The sequence below is a fragment of the Sciurus carolinensis genome, chromosome 2 (assembly GCF_902686445.1).
Source record: "Sciurus carolinensis chromosome 2, mSciCar1.2, whole genome shotgun sequence".
In the NCBI taxonomy this organism is placed as follows: domain Eukaryota; kingdom Metazoa; phylum Chordata; class Mammalia; order Rodentia; family Sciuridae; genus Sciurus; species Sciurus carolinensis.
This window is the reverse complement of record NC_062214.1, coordinates 69,396,924-69,410,887: the sequence shown is the minus strand read 5'-3', so window position 1 is coordinate 69,410,887 and position 13,964 is coordinate 69,396,924. Positions and strand designations below refer to the sequence as shown.

The 13,964-nt window shown below is 33.9% G+C and overlaps 1 protein-coding gene across 9 annotated transcripts in view; it reads right to left on the bottom strand.

The window, feature by feature from the left end:
* The window catches only part of Tjp1 (tight junction protein 1), an 86,500-nt gene that overhangs the window by 18,819 nt on the left and 53,717 nt on the right, over positions 1-13,964 (bottom strand). For all 9 annotated transcript variants that reach the window (XM_047538536.1, XM_047538537.1, XM_047538539.1 and 6 more), the window contains exons 9-18: positions 12,417-12,556; positions 11,482-11,587; positions 8,564-8,714; positions 5,908-6,016; positions 4,734-4,953; positions 4,300-4,484; positions 4,102-4,197; positions 2,588-2,670; positions 1,784-1,994; positions 1,396-1,496 (exon numbers count right to left, since the gene is read on the bottom strand). In XM_047538536.1, the coding sequence (XP_047394492.1) occupies positions 1,396-1,496; positions 1,784-1,994; positions 2,588-2,670; positions 4,102-4,197; positions 4,300-4,484; positions 4,734-4,953; positions 5,908-6,016; positions 8,564-8,714; positions 11,482-11,587; positions 12,417-12,556 (1,402 nt within the window). The remainder of the gene's footprint in view (positions 1-1,395; positions 1,497-1,783; positions 1,995-2,587; positions 2,671-4,101; positions 4,198-4,299; positions 4,485-4,733; positions 4,954-5,907; positions 6,017-8,563; positions 8,715-11,481; positions 11,588-12,416; positions 12,557-13,964) is intronic.

Genomic DNA, 13,964 nt, shown 5'->3' with positions numbered 1-13,964 from the left:
TTCCAAGAGTTCACTAGTGCAAGCTATTAACCTGTAAGCTATTTACCTGACAAAGAATACTAACAGAATTGTGCAGTTATGGAAGATTAGTATGAAGACTATAATCCATTTTATCAAAAGGAATGAAAGTAAAAATGAGTAATAGTGTATTGCTGTAAAATGGTGTAGTGAATTTTTCCACCATGGTTTTCTTATCAAGAGTCCCAGCTAACATGTAAGTTATTCAAAGTGGTCTTATGATCTCATTTGCATGAAAACTGTTACATGAGAAAATTATGGTTCTGACACATTTCTACTGGTGAGAACAGTGACACTACCTCTAGATATAAACATTTAACATCTCTTCTTGAAGAGGTCACGTGTTTCTAAATAAGGGGTACATGGTCCTACGCATGCAGCATGCACTGCCAGAGCACTTGTACCAATAGCCAGGCAGAGGAAAGTAGGGGCCATGCAGGGGCAAAACACAACGAAAACAAATCAACAAGGAAATACAAAAAACAAAACAAAAAACTAGAGATATTCTCAAAGTTCCCTAACAACCAAAGCTTTTAATACTGCACTGATCTGTAGGTAACAGACATCAAAAACAAAGGTTCTTTCAACAGTATACTTGAAGAAAACAATTCTCCAAACAAAATAAACAGACCTTTCCCATCAAAAAAGGCTGACAACAGAATGTAGTTATTTTAAAGCTGGCCATTTGGGTGTACATAAAAAGCAAAATCAGAGCTAGAAAAGATCTATTGCTTTGTTTAATATTTCCCAGTTATGTTTTAAGAATGTTGGCAGGTGCTGAGTAGAAGGAGGGGAAAAAAAAAAAATCCCAAGGTAAAAGGTAAAAATGTAAGGAAATATTTTTAAATAGGTTTTTTTTTTTTTTTTTTTTTTAACTTACAAAACTTTTGGAATCTTTAATATGCTAGCGGCTACCATGACACTCAAAGGGACAAGGGTTGGTGGTATTTCCCATCCACTGCTTGCCTTTAGAACAAGTCCTGACCCGTGTGCGCCAAGGACAGCACTTCAGGAAACGTTCATTTATGTCATCCAAGTCCTCTTATTTTGAGAGGAAGAAAATGAAGACAGGTTCAAAGTTGTCTTTCCTCAGTCAGAAAGAGGCAGAGTCATAACTGTTTTCCATTATCATCTGATAATTCTTTTAAGGGAGAATCCCACTGGAGTGGTAGTCCGATGACAGGGGAGGAAATTTAAGAATCTCTAACTTAAAAACAACATAATCTCTACACACAAATGATAAAAGAATAAAAGCTAACTTTTCCAAAATTAGTCTAACATCTTGATCCAGTAAGCAAACAATGGTAACTTAAAGGCATCTTGGATTAGTAACCTAATTTATCAAATGGGTCAAAAGAATATTAAGAGATTTCTTACCTTTCCCTCAGAAACCCATACCAGCTGGTTTTGTTGTTGCTGAATTGCTTCTTTCAGTGCACCATACCAACCATCATTCATTGAATTTAAGTTTATTGTAGCTGAAAATAAATTTAACAATGTACATTGTTTTATAGTTAGAATATTGCCCCAAGTCAGGAGAATTCATTCAACCCTTCTTAAAATCATTACTGAAATGATGGCAGTAGAGGATACAAACATTTAAAATTTCTATTTTGGCATTACACATTTTCTTTTGGCTTTTAATATAATACAAAGCTTTTCAAGCAAAGGTCATGTAAGTTTTCGTATATGAACAACATAACATTTTTACCTACATATTGCTGCCTATAAATTTTAATCTAAAAGGCAATCTTAATATACTCACTTGTAAAAAGATGGTGATTGTTTTTACGAAGTTTATGAGATCGCTCATACAATTTCCTGGCACTTTTCCGAGATTCTGGACATAATCTCATTCTCATTGTTTTCACACCTTGCTTAGAATCAGGGTTAAGGAATACAACAATTGGGTACCACTGGGCATAATTAAGACGATCAACTGCATTTGGTGTTACATCTAATAAAGCATGTTTGTCCTGGAAACAGTAAGAGACAAGACACTGTTAACTAAAATCATCTTCAGAAAACACAGCCTATATTACATTTCAATTCTAACAGACATTTGTGTACTAGTATATGTCAGGAGCATATATTAAAAACTTTGTAATCCGAAGTTAATTCAAAACAATTTCTAGCTCTTTAAGACAAAACAAAACAAAACCTTTTAAGCCACCATTTTTAGGACTTAGCCTCCCCAAACTGGAAAGTTGACAGTATTATTTGTGTTCAGTTAGAATGCAAATAAATGCAACAATTAAATATTCATGACATTTCTTTATCATGTAAGTAAGTTCACCCTGAATTATACTGATGTAATACAAAGAGTTTGTTAATTACATCCAAACATCATATACTTTCTTGCAGTAATGAAAAATCATCTTTGGTGTTTATAATAACTATTCCCTTGAAAGCAATCATTATGAAATGCTTTTCAGTGGGGGCTTCTCTTATAGTATATCAGTAATAATCTTAGGAAAACACCTTCTACTTTCAAATTAATCAGATCTCTTCCCACTTAAAAACAACCATTACAGCTTATAATGAAACAGATCAACTTTGAATAACTTACTTGATCTATTATTTGCTTTATTGTATGAAGACGAATAATGCCAGAGCTACGTTGGTCAGTTCCAGCATCTCGTGGCTCACTTTCTATTCATGAAATAGGACAAACAAAATATCATATTGCTTAGATCAGAGTTTCTCAAATATTGGGCACTACTGACATGCTGAAATAATACTTTCTGATGGGGGGCTGTCTGTGTCATGGCCTGTTTGGTAGCATAAACTCCACGCACTAGAGGAAGCAGATAACCCATCCCCAAAGTCTCTTCTCATTCACTGTGAAAGTGAAAAAGGTCTCTAGATAGAGCTAAAAGTCCTCAAATGGGAGACATACACTTTCCTCCCTACTGCCTAGTTAAGAACCACTAGGTTAGATAGATGCTTAGGATTAGAAGTGAGATGCTCGCTTAAAATTAAGGGGATACCCCAAAAACACTGGTAATGAAGACAAATAATATTTTGACACAGTGTTTTAAGAAATAAATTAATTAATAAGCAACACTATCAACATTTTAATTAGAATCAAGCAGCAAGCAGAACTTGAATAAAATTATTTAAGACTCACTTTCTCAACAGAATGATCAAATATGGCAATTCTAAGAAAGTAAGGTGAAGATTTAAAAAAAAATAGTCCTGATGAACCTGCTCATCAGTATTTTAACTTACTTTCCATTAAAGCCAGCAAAGTAAAATTATAATAAATTCTATGTATGGTGTAAATAAAATATTTAAACTTAAAATAATGCAAGTTTTAATAGGCATACTTTTTTTTTTTTGGTACGATGATTGAACCCAGAGGAGCTCTACTACTGAGTTACATCCCTAGCCCTTTTTATTTTGAGACAGTCTTGCTAAACTGATGAGGTTGGCCTCGAACCTGCAATCTTCCTGCCTCAGCCTTCCAAGTAGCTGGGATTGTAGGCATGTACCACAGCATACAGCTTAATATGCTTCAGTATTTACATTTAATACTACCTTATATAAAAATTTACAATAGTAACAACTGATTAATCATGCTTTTTTTTTTTTAACCTTTTTTACATATTTGAGCATTTGTTAGTGTAATCATTAAAATTCACTGGGTTGGGGCAAAAAAAGATTGGAATAAAAGCCTAATTTTGCCATTCATTAATGGGTGTCATATACAAAGTTTAAACTGAAGGGACTGGTATGATTTCAGCCACAACCACAAGGCTCAGTCTGCTTAACTTCAGCATATTTTAATTCTTACTTGGCAGTGTTATTGTGAAGATTAAACTAGAGTGTGAGCTAAATGGTTTTCATATGAAGTCAAGAGTTTCATAAATGGTGACTGTTATTAAAGGGAAATGGTAGAACAAGGACACAATAATTTGGGCTTCCTTACAAATTAAAAGAATGGGAGAGAAAATTACAAATTTCTCACAGTAAGTTTTTTAAATTAAAGTAATAGGTCAGATCCATCCTTTTTGAAGAGTTAATTGATAAAAGAATACACTGGAGTTCATCTTAATTAAATTCAATCTTGAGTGTACTTACTTGCAATCTGATAAATATCTGGTTCTTCTCTTGCCAGCTTTTCTCTAGCAACATCAGCTATTGGTCCAAAGATGGTTACAGGCCTCAGGAATCCAGCTGGGGATAAATTAAAATGAAAAATACTACAGTTTATACTTTTGGTTTCTTAAACACTCTAACATTCAAAGATATTAGATTAACCTATAGGAAACAAGCTACCTTCCCGAAGAACAACCCTTTCATAAGCTGGAAACTTGGTTTGAACTGGTTGAGCTGACAAATCCTCTCTGCTTTTTCGAAGATTTCTCTTGGAGCTGCGAAGACCCCGGAATCTCCAGAAGTCAGCACGATCTCCTCCTGCTGTTTTTGGAAGTGTGTACTGTACACTGGCTAATTGCTCAGCTCTACGAAAGAGATAAAAGTAAAATAAAGGTATTTAAAAAGAGACAATAAAATGAAATGTTAAAATACTGAGAAGTTCACATGCAGTTTAAATCTCAACAGTTACAATAAAAGGGTACACAACTAAGTCAGTTATGGCTATGGTGAATACAATGAAAAATAGTTCTGTACACTACCAAAATTTCACAGTGAAACTGAAAGTATCATCATTTACTTAATTCATTCTATGAGAAGTATCCAAACATTCATACCTGTTCTTATTAGGAATGATGCCTCGTTCTACCTCCTTATGATTTTTGCCAATTCGAATAGCAAGCCAAGAACCCAGTTTTCCATTGTACAGGGTATCCACGACACGGAATACTTCTCCTTTGTTAAAACTAAGTCCATAGGGAGACTCTTTTTCATATTCAAAATGGGTTCTAATATAGAAAGAATCGCCTACATCTGATTCTACAATGCGACGATAAACTAAGAGAGAAAACAAACACATTAGTATTACTTGGTAGGACAATAAATTAGTCCAAAGAGAAGACATTCTATTAAAAGTTTAAAATATTAAACCAACAAAAACAACAGTATCCAAAAAATGGTAAGTTCTTACTATGTACAGGCATTGCATTAATTACTTCATCTCAAGTACTCATATCCACTACCTCATGAATTGAGTACTCTCAGTATGTCCATTTTGTATAAGTTAATTTGTTTAAATTATATACTTGATTTCTATTTACATTATCTGATTTAATTTATCTGCAAACATCAAAGACTTTCCATATTCTATTCTAAAAAAGTGGTTCTCAAATGAGGATATTTTTGCCCCCCTCAGAAAATGTTTGCCAAAATCTGGAGGAATTTTTTTTATAAAGCTCCAATTATGTGTGTTGAAGGGGGAAGGGAGGTGTTCTGATAACATTCCACCTAGTGGGTAGAGGCTAGGAAAGTTCCTAAACATCCTACAATAAACAGAACAGCCTCTAAAACATATACTTTACTTGGCTCAAAATGTCAGCAGTGTTGAAGCTGAGAAATCAAATTCTAAACTTCAGTATAATTGTTTAATCACAGAGAATATTAGGTGTTGTTTTGTATAATGCTAACAAACATTTCAGTATATTTCTTAGAACTTTAGTCCAAGACTTGGGAATTGTCCATATACAAACTTTTGTAAAGGGTTGGTTAGCATTTTACTTAAAACCAGAATGCCATTAAGATTGGTCCTATTACTGTGTTCTGCTAATAAGCATAATGTAAGACTGTGTGCCCTGAAATGAATTAAAATAAATGAAGTTAACTCTTTGAGATCAATGAATTCATTCATCCCTCAACTTTACGTGGTTTATTTTAAAAAACTAAATAAATATCTAGGTAAGTCCTCACAACTCCCACAGGTTCATTTTTCCCCATCTTCTGACAAAATCTTACCATCCTTTTTCTTCTGAGCCAATATGGTCACTTCTTCTCCTTTGGGGAGGTCAAGTAAGAAAAGAACAGCTTCTTCTCTTATGATATTTGTGAAATCTACATTATTCACCTATTAAGATAAGATTTTTGTAAGTTAGCATGGCTATTTCCTAAGAACATAAAATATTTTTATTTATGAAGGAAACAAATATTCTCTGAGTCAATCTAATTTGAAAATACTACATCTTTAAAGAGGAAAAAATTATTTTACTTTGGAAAAAAATTCAGTCTGTTCTAATTTAAACAAGCAGAAACCAAGTAAATGAAGTAAGTGAAGGTGTAAATTTAGAGTGCTGTTACAACATATACTGACATTAAAGATCATATGGTAGGGATAGAGGTGTAGCTGTATTGTAAAAACCTTTGCCTAATGTGCATAAGGTCCAGTGTTCAATCTTCAGCTTGGCAAAACACACACACACCAAAATCTAAGACCAAAAAAGTCAACTTATATTTATTATTGTGAAATCCATTGCTTTAAATTTTTAAATAATTAATTATATGAATGTATGATACTTACTTTTTACTAGTTGTGAAAAACAAAGCAAAAGGAAGTGACATTTAAAATAATAATAATAAAGGACTATAATTATGGCAACCCTGTAACAGCAACTTCGTAAAAGTAGGTGTGATGTCTGACAAGTCAATATGTATTTGTAACAGAAGCTCCATCAAAATGTCACCAGTGATTTGTGTGAGATTACAGATTTCTTTTTTCTTTCCGCCTTTTGGGAATTTTCCATATTAAAAAGGAAAAAAAGAAAAACCCAAAACCAAAACAATCAATCAGCATGTGCTATTTATTTGTAACAAAAATAAAAATGAACTATTAAGGAACATTTTAAAAATAGTGTACACACTGATTACTTCAAAACAGGATAGAAGGTGGGTAAGAAAGAAAAGTTTAATTTCCTTGATACGGTGCACATGATTATATAGGTTGTATTCAAATGTGTTTAACCTAAGTCAGAGATGATGCCTTGTCTTTTTGACATGCTGTGTTTGAAGGGAAAGGAAAAGAAACAGATGAAAACTCCAGAGATAGTAGTCTGAGGAGCCTAGGAAACTGCTCAGGGTTAAAAAGACTCTGATGCTGGGCGTATTGGCGCATACCTCTAATCCCAGTGGCCTGGGAGGCTGAGACAGGAGGATCGTGAGTTCAAAGTCAGCCTCAGCAAAAGTGAGGTGCTAAGCAACTCAGTGAGACCCTGTCTCTAAATAAAACACAAAAACAGAACTGGGAATGTGGCTCAGTGGTCGAGTGCTTCTAAGTTCAATCTCCAGTACTGCCCCCACCAAAAAAGGATTTTGACAGTGGGCTGCTCACATGAGTGATGAAGACTGTAGCAAAAAAGAAGCAGGGAAATACTGATATTGCCCAAATCTTACAGTAGTAAAGGCAGGAAAAGAATAAAAAAGGACTGAGTCATTTTGTTTGTTCACTGCTGTGGGATCTAAGAGAGAATACACTTCACAGATTATGGACAAGCAAACCGCTGCTTTAAAAAAAATGAAAAATGGGTTCTGAGGTTGATACTGGTCAGTGATGGCTTGTGAAAATTCAACAAGACGAAAGCCAGATTGTAAAACAATATGCACACGATGACTGAAAAGAAAGTAGGGAAGGAACTTGACCACTCCTTTAACTAGCTCAACAGCAAAGGGGAGAAATAAGACAGTGGAAAAAGGATAAAGAACTAGAGGACAGGCAAAGAGAAAAAGATGAACAAAGCTACAAAATTCTAGAGCAGACAGGAGACTGAATTCAGAGTACAGGCAGGAGGTAGGTTGAAAACAGAAAGAACAGAAAAGAGGCAGCAAAGACACTTTTGAGTTAAATATGTAAAGTGGGTGTGGGAACTCTCACTTGACAGATTTGATCTTCTGACTAAAATGTGACATAGTTTATCTACTAGAAGTCAAATGAAGGTCTGGACATTTTATAAAAAGAAAAGTAAGATACAGATGAAGAAAGTATTATCACTAGGCAACATGTTTATGGGAAAGAAGAAGAAAAAAGAGAAGGAAGGGGGAAAAAGTCAAAGGCAAAGAAAAAGAAGCAACGCCCCATTGGTAAACGGCACCTAATGGAGGTTTTCCTGACTTTTGTAACTGATCCTCTTTCTTGTGGGTTATAAAGCTTCAAAGTCAGGGCAGCTTGCATATTTCACTGATATAAACTCTATCTTCTTGTGACTGAGACACTATTTGGGGTAAAGGCGATCCCAGAGGCTATGTGGACTGCTACAAAGGTTATTCTCCCATGGGAGAGGAACTCCTGATATTATCTGTTGGCAAGTTGTGGCCTGTGGCACAGTCTGGTCAGTCTGTTTAGTTAATTTAAAAATACTGCCGAGTAGGTACTATAGGGATCTAAGACTTCTTTTCTTCTAGGTTCAAAGAATACCAGCGAACACCATACTGTGTAGTAACACATAAATAAGAGCACATGTAGGAATGGGAAGTGATTAGTCTGGCACAGGCTAGACCTGATAGATTCTTAATTTCAAAACTTAATCAGCTTTTTTGGTCTAACCAAAACGGTAAGTTTTGTTGTGTCTTATTATCTTTTTCTAGGGTACTTTCAAATCCACATTAACTTGATACACTGACATACCCTGAGGATTTGATCACCTTCCTCTAAGCCTTCTTTGGCTGCAGGGCTATCTTCTAGAACTCCAGCTACAAATATTCCGACATCATTTCCACCAGCTAGCCGTAAACCAACACTGTCTCCTTTTCTGAATTTTACCAATTTCATGCTGGGCCTGTTAAAACAGATATTTCATTTGAAACAGTTAGTAAAAGCTTTAAAAGTTATAGCAAGCTGTTATACTGAAAATCATATTCAGAATGAAATAAAAGACCATCATTTCTAAAATCTCCCACATGCCACTAATCTATTGAATAAAATTTTGTGTTAAGAATCCAAAATCAGATTTAATATAATTTCATCCTCTGATAAACAGTAAGCTTTGGAATATACAAATTTAATGTGCAAGCACTGCTTTACATAACTAATTTATAATTTTTCCTTATAAAACAATGTTTTCCCAATGATTCATTCCCAAAGGCTAAAAAAATCTCTTATTCTTTCCACCCCAATCCACACCATATCACTGAACTGGAAAGTGTCATTTCTATAAAAATAGAAATTGAAGCACAAATTAATGAACTTTCCTAATACCAGAGAGTCAAATTTAGACCCTATGCATTATAATCTTTAATTTAAAAAAATTTTGAGGGGGTACTGGGGATTGAACCCAGGGGCACTCTACCACTGAGCCACATCCCCAGCCCTTTTTACTTTATTTTTGGACAAGGTCTTGCTAAGTTGCCCTGACTAGCCTTGAATTTTTGATCCTCTTGCATTAATCTCCTGAGTAGCTGGGATTACAGGTGTGTGCTACTGTACCCAGGATCCCCTTTGAATTTTAAAATAAAAATCTTATAATCATTTACCCCTTTCTGGATTAGTGCCATATCTAATCTTTACCCATTATTTGTTAGAACTGAAGGAATAGATCCAGGTATATTCCTCTACCATCAAAGTAGTGTAGTAGTGTTAACACCTTGTGACATCCTAAAACAAATACTGAAGCAAGCCTTAGAAGACTGGCTGTGAAGAAACAGATCTTAATTACAAATTACCTTTTACATTTCCCCTCTAGGTTATCATAACTACCTCTACATTCCTGACCAAGAAGACACACTATTGGACCTCAAATTCACTATTCTGAACAAGAAGTGTAGAAAAAAATCTGTCTTAATTCACCAACAACAGCCAAACTAATAGAAACTAATAGAAAATAACTAAAAACCACAAATGAATGAATGAGTTGAAGGAAGAGAGATTTTTAGTCCTTTTGGATGAACTAGTTAAAAACCACTTTAATTAAAAAAAAACTTATATTCACCTTTGATACAGTTTTAACTGGAAATAACTTTAGCTGACATAAAAGAAGAACCCTCAGATTAGATGATGTCACTCAGGGCTAGGGCTGGTAGCATTCTTGATCCCTGCCTGAAACTATTTACCAATTATGACATAATTGTCTGAGTCCCTGGTTGTGATGGTATCCTATTTTTCCAAGCTGGTCAAAGACATTCTCATAAATTCCTTTCCTAAACCAACAGTACAGAAAGCTCTTTTAAACATTTCCTCCAAGTTCTTAAGACTGTAGATCCTTGGAAATCCTCCTCTAACACAGACCAATCTAGAGTGCTTCAAAAAGTAGATCTGACTGTGGTCTGTAAATTGAGTAAAATATGACCTTTGAGAACCACTGTTAAGAGAACAGCTTTAGGTCACATCTCACAGTGATATGTGCTAGGTGTGATTGACATTTTGTACTTTCCCTCATCTGCATTATACCAACCACCCTGTAAGAGAAAAAACAGACAACACTCTTTTTCCTCAAATCCATTCACTGGATTTGAATAAAACACCTTTATCGGCTCAGCACTAATCCTGCCCATATCCTCAAATCCTCTTTGGTAATTGTTCTTCAGAGCTCTCCCACAGAAGCAGATCTCTGAAATCTTATTCAAGGTTTCTACACCTTAAAAACATTCAAGCAATTTCCAAAAAAGTGGGGGAAAAAAAAAAAAAAGATGGGGAAACTAATGTTTGAATCATCAGTTAGCTAATATTAAAAAGGTGAAATTTAAAACTTGTGTCGTACCCACTAACTCGTGAAACTCTTTCTCTCTGCTGATTTGGATACTGAGATAACAAGATAATTTTCTTTAATAGAGAAAATAAATGAGAGTGGGGAAATGGGTCCAGATCTAACCCAACCCACTTCAAGAAATTTTCAAAAATTTCAATTATTCACATCATCTCCCTTTACCAGAGGCAAAAAAAAAAAAAAAAAACTATTTTGATATCATTCATTTACAAAATTTTTATTTCAATTCCGCTAACCATAAAATACTTAATACAATAAAAGGCACAGAATATCAAAACTTACTTTTACATTGTTAACTAATCTAAAACAGCTTTCTTAACTAGGAGTTATTGTCCTTCACAAAACATTTGGCAATGTCTGGAGACATTTTTGATTGTCATAACTGAAGGTGTGCTACTGGCACCTAGGGGGCAGGGATGCTGACAGAGATGTCACAGTGCCTAGAAGAGTGTCCCTGCCCCACTCATGATAACAGTTATCTATCCCAAAATGTAGATGGGGCTAAGACTGAGAATATACATACTTTTAAATGGTAGGGCATTAGAAAGTTTGTGGAAATTCTGCTATCTTGAATAGAAAACAACTTTCACTTTTCTAATTCCTGACTTTAAAACTAGGTAGGTGATGTGGTGACAAAGAATATATCCAAAAAGGTTCTTTGTTAGTCTCTAATCTCTAAGTGACTCTATCATATAAAACTGTTAAATAAAGAAATAACCTAATCATAACATTGTGTCATATGCTATTTTAAAAAGTATGTGTAATATGGTTTGCAATTAAATTTTCATTCTAAATAATGCTTAATAATGGACAAAGACGACAAATAATTTAAAAACTGCATTACCGAAGAATACCATCTTCATGTGTTGAATTAGGTATGACACCATCTGAAGGACTGACAGGTAAATCCACATCTGGTTGTCCAACTTGAGCATACACAGGTTTTGGTTCTAAAAAGAAAAAGAAAATTTAAATTGCAAAGGATTCGCCTTTTAAAAACATGAGATAATAATATAAGCAACTGGTGAAATAACAATAAAAATTCTACAAAATACGTGTGATTCATCAGCAAAATAAATTCAGAAAACCTGATGGAGAGCATATATACCATATGTATCAGAGTACATTTTACAGTTAAAAATTCTAAGTCTTTGTAACGAGTATGCAGGTTACATGGCCACTTGTGCTTCCCATAGCTCTAGTTGTTAGGATATGAAAAAATCTAGATACTCTATGGAAGAATAACCAAAAGATAACATAAGAGAAAATCCACACATTTCTCTATTAATAGATTGTCAATATTGTTGCCATTCCTATGATAAAATGTTTTTAAATATCCACATTTCTGTTATTTAGCAGAGCAAGATGAATGTGAGAGAAGCAGAGAGATATTAGAAACAAAATGTCTAGTCTTTTGAGCAATTTTACAACCCTGCAGATTCTTAGTCCAAGTCCTTATATACAGTCTTAAAGAGTACACTTAATAAGTGTTAGAAAACACTGTTTATAAAAGTTTGAAGCCAATCCAATGCTTCTTTAATAATCAGTGTTGGAGAAAAACAAAGTAGCTGTTAACCATTTTCTACCTAGAAAATAAAGGCATTTATTAAATGCTACTGACTTAGATCAACGTCTTACTCAATGAAGAAAATGCTGAAAGTCATATACAGAAAAATTCATATATGAGAAATCATAACTGCATCTTATCTTTTGCAAATCTTGCCATTACCTTAGTCTGATTGCAAAGTTTTTTGAAGTTAAGTGTTTTGTTATACTTACCTGGAAGAGTAGGAGTTTGTTTCTCATTTCTTTCGACCGTAACTTCTTCCACTGTTTTGGATGTGTGATCATCTGCATGCTTTACAGGAGTTGAGACAGCCCCAGGTTTAGAAATTCTCTCGTCCTCTCTGCTTCGGAGACTACATTATTAAAATAAAGAATTAAGAACATAAGGTTGATTCTGAAAATCATTTTTGAAAGAAAGAACAAGAGCCTTGACAACTTCAAAAACAGTGACAAAAGACTTGCTTTAATATTTAACAAAATAAAAAGTAATTAAACTAAGACAACACAAAATAAAAAGTAAAACTGGATAGCATACCAACACAAAGAACAAATGCATCTTTATAACAATACTGGAAACTGAGAAATAGTCATACTGGCAAAGTTTATTATGAATGTGTTATTCCAAGACAGCCAAAAAACAACTTACTTATATGGAAAAAAATTAATAAACAGCATTGGGACAATTATCCAAAAATTTAGAAAGATTAGAACTATGCATATCAATAATGAAAATAAATTAATTTCAGGTGAAATAAAGTCCTAAGCAACAACAACAACAACAACAACAAAACAAAAAAACAAAAAAACAATTTTTGGTGATATTGGGTATTGAACCCAGGAGACGTCTACCACTGAGCTATATCCCCAGTCCTTTTTATTTTTTATTTTGAGACAGGGTCTAGCTAAGCTGCCCAGACTGGCTTCCAACTGTGGTTCTCCTGCCTCAGCTTTTTGAGTCACTGGGATTACAGATATGAGCACCATGCCTGGCTCTAAACAAAAAAACTTTAAACACTGAATTAAAGAATAAGAAAGGAAGGCCTTTAAGAGTAAGACTCACTGCCCAAAAGCCATGGTGTATCAACAATGATGATTACATAAAAATGAAATCAAAAGACATGCAAATAATGGGGAAAAATATACACAATGAACTGAGCCAAATAAAAGATGTTTTTAAATTCAAACGGATGAATAATAATTACATATAGTTTGGTCAAACATAAATAGGAAGAGTTCAACATTAAGATTATAGATTGAGCTAATAAACACCTAAAAATTTGACATTTAGGAAAAAATAACTCCGTATTAGTCAAGTAACTCAAGAGAAAAAGGACAAAATACTAGAAAGAGGCAAATCACCAAGAGATATACAGATAATACATATACGAACACATTCAACTAACTAGGGAAACGCAAGTTAAAATAATCAGAAATCACCTTATCATCAAAGAGAACTTCCACATGACAGAATAAAAGTAGGGAAGGATATGGAGCAACAGACACATAATTATGTTACAATAAGTATACAAGTAGGTGAGGACAAAATTGGAGTTATTTATCAAAACGAAAAATGCAAAACATGTCAATGCAGTTCCATATACAGATTGTTCATAAAGAAATACTAATCAATGTGCCCAAGATGTTCATAAGAATATTCATTCTGATGTTTTAATAGCAACAAACAAAATAAAAACTGTCCACTACAAGTTTATCCAAAAAAATATGAATTTCAGAAGCTGAATTAAGAGAATATATATGTAT